Here is a 4,435-nt window from a genome sequence, read left to right on the forward strand (position 1 = left end):
CAGCGCTGGCGAGAGGGATAAGAAGGCGAGAACTATTTATTTATGGCAGCAGACAATTCTCAGAAGCGTTAATGACCAACGCAAGCTGAAAACAGAAAAGCTGCCGTTGCGGCAAAAAAAAAAATCTTATATATTGACATTATTTTTGGACACTGTACATATGTACTCACACATATGTTTATAAACACAATGTATATCATTCGATATGTGTTGAGGGGTGGAGTGAGGCATAGACAGTTCTGCCAACATTTTGCCAGCTGCCACAGCTTATGGCCAACTCCTATGGACTTGGCTAATTCGTCTGTAGGGTGCTGATAGCAAAGAAAAAATCCCCGAAGTATAAAAAAATTGTTCATAAAATTTCAATGTATAATGACAATTTATAGACGCTTTTCTAATCGTATCCCAAAAACCAGTCGGACGGCGCGGCGCGTACGTCTCTCGGCATCTGATGCTCTCTGCTCGAAGGCAAGGCCCCCATGGCATCTGATGGCGTGGCAGGGTGGAGGGAGACCCGCTAAGTGCCGCATATATAAGCAAATGGCTAGACTTGATCTCTATTTAGTTGTGGTCGACTACTGTGCGCTACTTGGACCGAGGAAATACGAGTTTTTACTTGCTAGAAAATGCGTGCGGCTACGTTGATAATATTTGGCCTGCTGATGGTCGGCTGCTGTCTGGCCCGTCCCCAGGACAGCTCCCCGTCGTCGACGACGACGACGACGACGACAAGCACCACAACCACTCCCAAGCCCGTGGAGGATAAGGCGAGTTCCACGACAACGACCAGCAGCACAACCACAACGACAACGACGACAACTCCGAAACCAGACCCCAAAACTGCATCTCCCAGTACAACAACCACCAGCACTACTCCGAGCACAACCACCAGCACTACAACACCCAGTCCCAGCACAACTACCTCTAGTACTACTCCCAGTACCACCAGCACCACTACAACCACTACAACCACCCCCAAGCCCAAGGACGCTGGCGATGAGGAGGCCGAGAAGCTGCTGCAGCAATGCGCCGAGCTGAGCAGACGCAAGAAGCGCGGCGGATCCTCCTCCGAGGAGGACAGCGGCGAGGGAAAGTCCTCCAAGTCGGGCAGGAAGGAGCGCAAGCAGCTGAAGAAGATGTGCAAGGAGCTCAAGAGGCAGCAGGAGCGCAAGCAGGAGAAGACCCAGAAGGGATCCCTCTCAGAGCTGGCCCAGGCATTGCGCACCTATGCTCAGCGCCACGGCCAGGAAGACCGCCACGAGCACCGCCAGGACCAGCGCCATCACCACGGCCATCGCAGGCACTAAAAAGATTCAAAACTCCTGATGGATCATCTCCATTTCAACACCTAAGGCAGTTATTTTTTTATATATGTGTGTATATATTTTTTTAATTTGTGAAAGTTTTTGATTGGAAATAAACGTGAAAAAATGCATACCATTTCTGTTTGTGGGAGAAAGTGCAAATATCTCAGGATGGCGGTATTTGTTCTTTCGATCAACAATTGGTATCATTTTTTTTCTCTTCACTGATTATACATATGTTCATAAGAACAGTACAAAAAGTTTTCCTAACTTCCGGAGAAAATGTTCCACTGGATGGCAAATCAAAGCAATGACATGATATGGGATATTTTTCATACATACATTTCGTGCAAACGAGACAATAATAAGGTTGTATGTGGGCCTGAAAAGTAGATAGATAGATCGCTTCCTCATACAGCGAATTGCCATACATTCCCATAATTTTGTACCTTGCACTCCTTTATTATTATTATTTCAACAAATTTGTTGTGTGTTTTTCCACTACGATATTAAAAAACGACATAAAACTTTATCGCTTTTTGATATTCTCAACCTCCGTCTTTGATTTATGATTTTTCTATAAATACTTCCGCTGTTCGTACGTATATCGAAAACAACAACAATATCAAACAAAATCCAAGATCCAAACCCGTTTTTGGGCACGCAATAATTTTTTTTTATTTGTATATGTAATAAAAATATTAGAATAAAAAAAGCTAATAACTTTCAAATGTATCAACAATACAGAATATATGTTTATTATTTTATGTGGAAATCATTGGAGCTACTCTTACACGCATTGTAAATTCCTCGACCTTCTTCGAGTGGTAGTTCGAGGGTATTGGTTGGCGAGTTTAGTTTTTGTCTTTGGGCTACGACTGGCCTAAGGTCAAATTTGAAAATGCCCACTGGGTGCCAAGAACAGCTATCGGTTGAAAGCAATTTGCATAATCAACATGTGAGAAAATGAAGCGAAAAGAGAATTTAGACAGCGGCAAAAATCGTGTGCGTATACGTATACGTATACTCGTATCGAAAAATATGAATGTTAATGAGCTGTCCGGTTGTCCAGTTGTCCATATGTCCAGAGTTCGTCGCTGAGCCGTTGAACTCTGCCCGGCATGGGGGTAGAACGAGCGGGAGATGGCGATGGGGCGGTGGAGGATGGAGGATGGACGCTACTCTATTGGTAAATGGGTCGCCCCTTGGCCGTTTCTTGTTGTTTTTTCTTGGTTTTTCGACACGCTCTGAGCCCCGATAGTTAATTATGCTAGATCTCTGGGCTGGCAAAAAGAAAAATTAAAAAGAACAACCATCTAAATTGGCTGGAGAAATGCCGTTAGGGAATGATTTATGCGCAAGTTGGCCAAGAAGTTGATATAAGTTTCAGTTGGGGAACGGAACGCGACTCAGTTGAGATAGTTGAGGCAAACGAAGACGTTGATATGCTATGCAATAAGGGATTCTGGACGATCCTGGTCCTGGTCTGGGCCATCGCCCTTTCCAGCGACCTCTCGCTGGTGAGCGGTAAATTTTTTTTTAATCCTAGCCCCCGCATTTTATCAGAAATGAACGTGACTATTATTTTTTGTTTTGTATTGTTTTTGTTTCCACCACAAAGGCCAAACGGTGGCGCCCCGAACGAGCTCCACGGTGAAGCCCACCAGTGCCCCCAAGCTGGATGTGAGGCCCACCAAGCCCATGATGATTGTGAATGCCCCGCCCAACAAGCAGAAGCATCTCGTTCCCGTTCCGGTTCCGGTTCCGGTCCCGGTCCAGGTGGAGATGCCGGCCGAGCCGATGCAGCTGAAGTCGGGAATGCAGGTGAAGGACACCAAGCCGCTGCAGGTGACTGGATTCATCACGAAGTCTGGGAACATCTACGAGATCGAGGACAAGCGCGGCATGGGGTCCATCGAGGGGCGACAGGCGGATGATGGCCAGGACCAGATCGTGTGTAACTACGGCAATGTGGTCATCTACAGTGATGTGCCCTGTGACCAGGTGACCAATGTCCGGGTTGGCGAGATCAAGCCCATCAAGGCAGGCGGCAGCGGAGGCGGTGGCGAGCAGCCCGCGGAGGTCAGCACCGAGAAGCCTCAGTCGCAGTCGCAAGAGGAGGAGCAGGCCCCCGAGAAGCAGGAGCAGGAGCAAGAGGATGGGGAGAAGGAGCAGGAACAGGAGAGCAACCATCCGCGCGGTCAGCAGAATCAGGGGGCGAATCGTCGCCGTCGCCGTCGTCCCCAGCAGCAGCAGAAGCGCCGCCGCGGCCAAGGCGGCAATGTGGTGCGCCGCCGCCGCATACGCAACGGCAATGGCAATCAGAACACGCGTCGTGGCGTTCAGCAACAGCGACGTCGCCCCAACCAGCGCCGTGGCAGCGGCAACAGCAACGGCAACAGACAGAAGCAGCAGCAGCAGAAGCGCCGCCGACAGCAGCAGCGTCGTCGTCAGCAGCAGCAGAGGCAGAAGCAGCAGCGTCGACGTCGCCAGCAGCCCAAAAGGCAGCGTCAGCAGCAGCAGCGTCTTCGCGTTCGCGAGGACAACAACGAGGTCTAGGGGGGCAAGGGGAAGTGGTATTCCCCACTAAACGCACTCCATCCAGGCCCAGATCTTACCAGTGACACAGTAGTCGAATAAAGAGCAAGCGAGCAAATAAACAGAACGAAACCAAGCCAAGTCGACGACTTCCATCTATGGGCAGTGTCCGGGTCCGGATCCGGGTTGGGGTCCAGTCAGAGGTCTGCCAGTCAGGGGGGTTGCATGGAAAAATTGAAAATTCACTTTATGTCGGTCGTTTTGGTCCTGGGGAATCAACACGGAACAGTAATTAAAACAAGTGCAGTTCACGGAGGACAGGCAGGGCCGGCCAGGCCAGGGCAGGGCTCGAGCAAAATACTCGAAGGTAGTGCTTGCGCGACTCTTGAATGCCCTAAAGAAGCCGAATATTTTATGAACACACTTATAGCTCGGGAAGAAAGGAACTTCCATTCAACATTTTCATTGCAATCTTATAGAGAAGATAACAAATATTTGAGTTTGAATGTGGGAGATAGATGGGTTATGGATTAAACGCTAGTAGTTTCTGTATGAGCAGCTTTAATATGCCTTGAAAGAATTTATTCAGTTTG

The 4,435-nt window shown here is 48.7% G+C and overlaps 2 protein-coding genes across 2 annotated transcripts; both read left to right on the top strand.

Annotated features, from left to right (window-relative positions):
- The first annotated feature begins 543 nt into the window (after positions 1–543).
- On the top strand, positions 544–1,535 carry LOC6901274 (salivary glue protein Sgs-3). The gene has a single exon (XM_002133939.3). It carries the CDS (start codon positions 627–629, stop codon positions 1,305–1,307), a length of 681 nt encoding a protein of 226 aa, XP_002133975.2. The 5' UTR covers positions 544–626; the 3' UTR covers positions 1,308–1,535.
- A 1,181-nt stretch (positions 1,536–2,716) lies between these two features.
- On the top strand, positions 2,717–3,961 carry LOC6901273 (involucrin). Its single transcript, XM_033384019.1, has 2 exons — positions 2,717–2,831; positions 2,926–3,961. Exons 1-2 carry the CDS (start codon positions 2,750–2,752, stop codon positions 3,861–3,863), a joined length of 1,020 nt encoding a protein of 339 aa, XP_033239910.1. The 5' UTR covers positions 2,717–2,749; the 3' UTR covers positions 3,864–3,961.
- The last annotated feature ends 474 nt before the right edge of the window (positions 3,962–4,435 follow it).

The sequence above is a fragment of the Drosophila pseudoobscura genome, chromosome X, assembly GCF_009870125.1.
Source record: "Drosophila pseudoobscura strain MV-25-SWS-2005 chromosome X, UCI_Dpse_MV25, whole genome shotgun sequence".
NCBI classification, from domain to species: Eukaryota; Metazoa; Arthropoda; class Insecta; order Diptera; family Drosophilidae; genus Drosophila; species Drosophila pseudoobscura.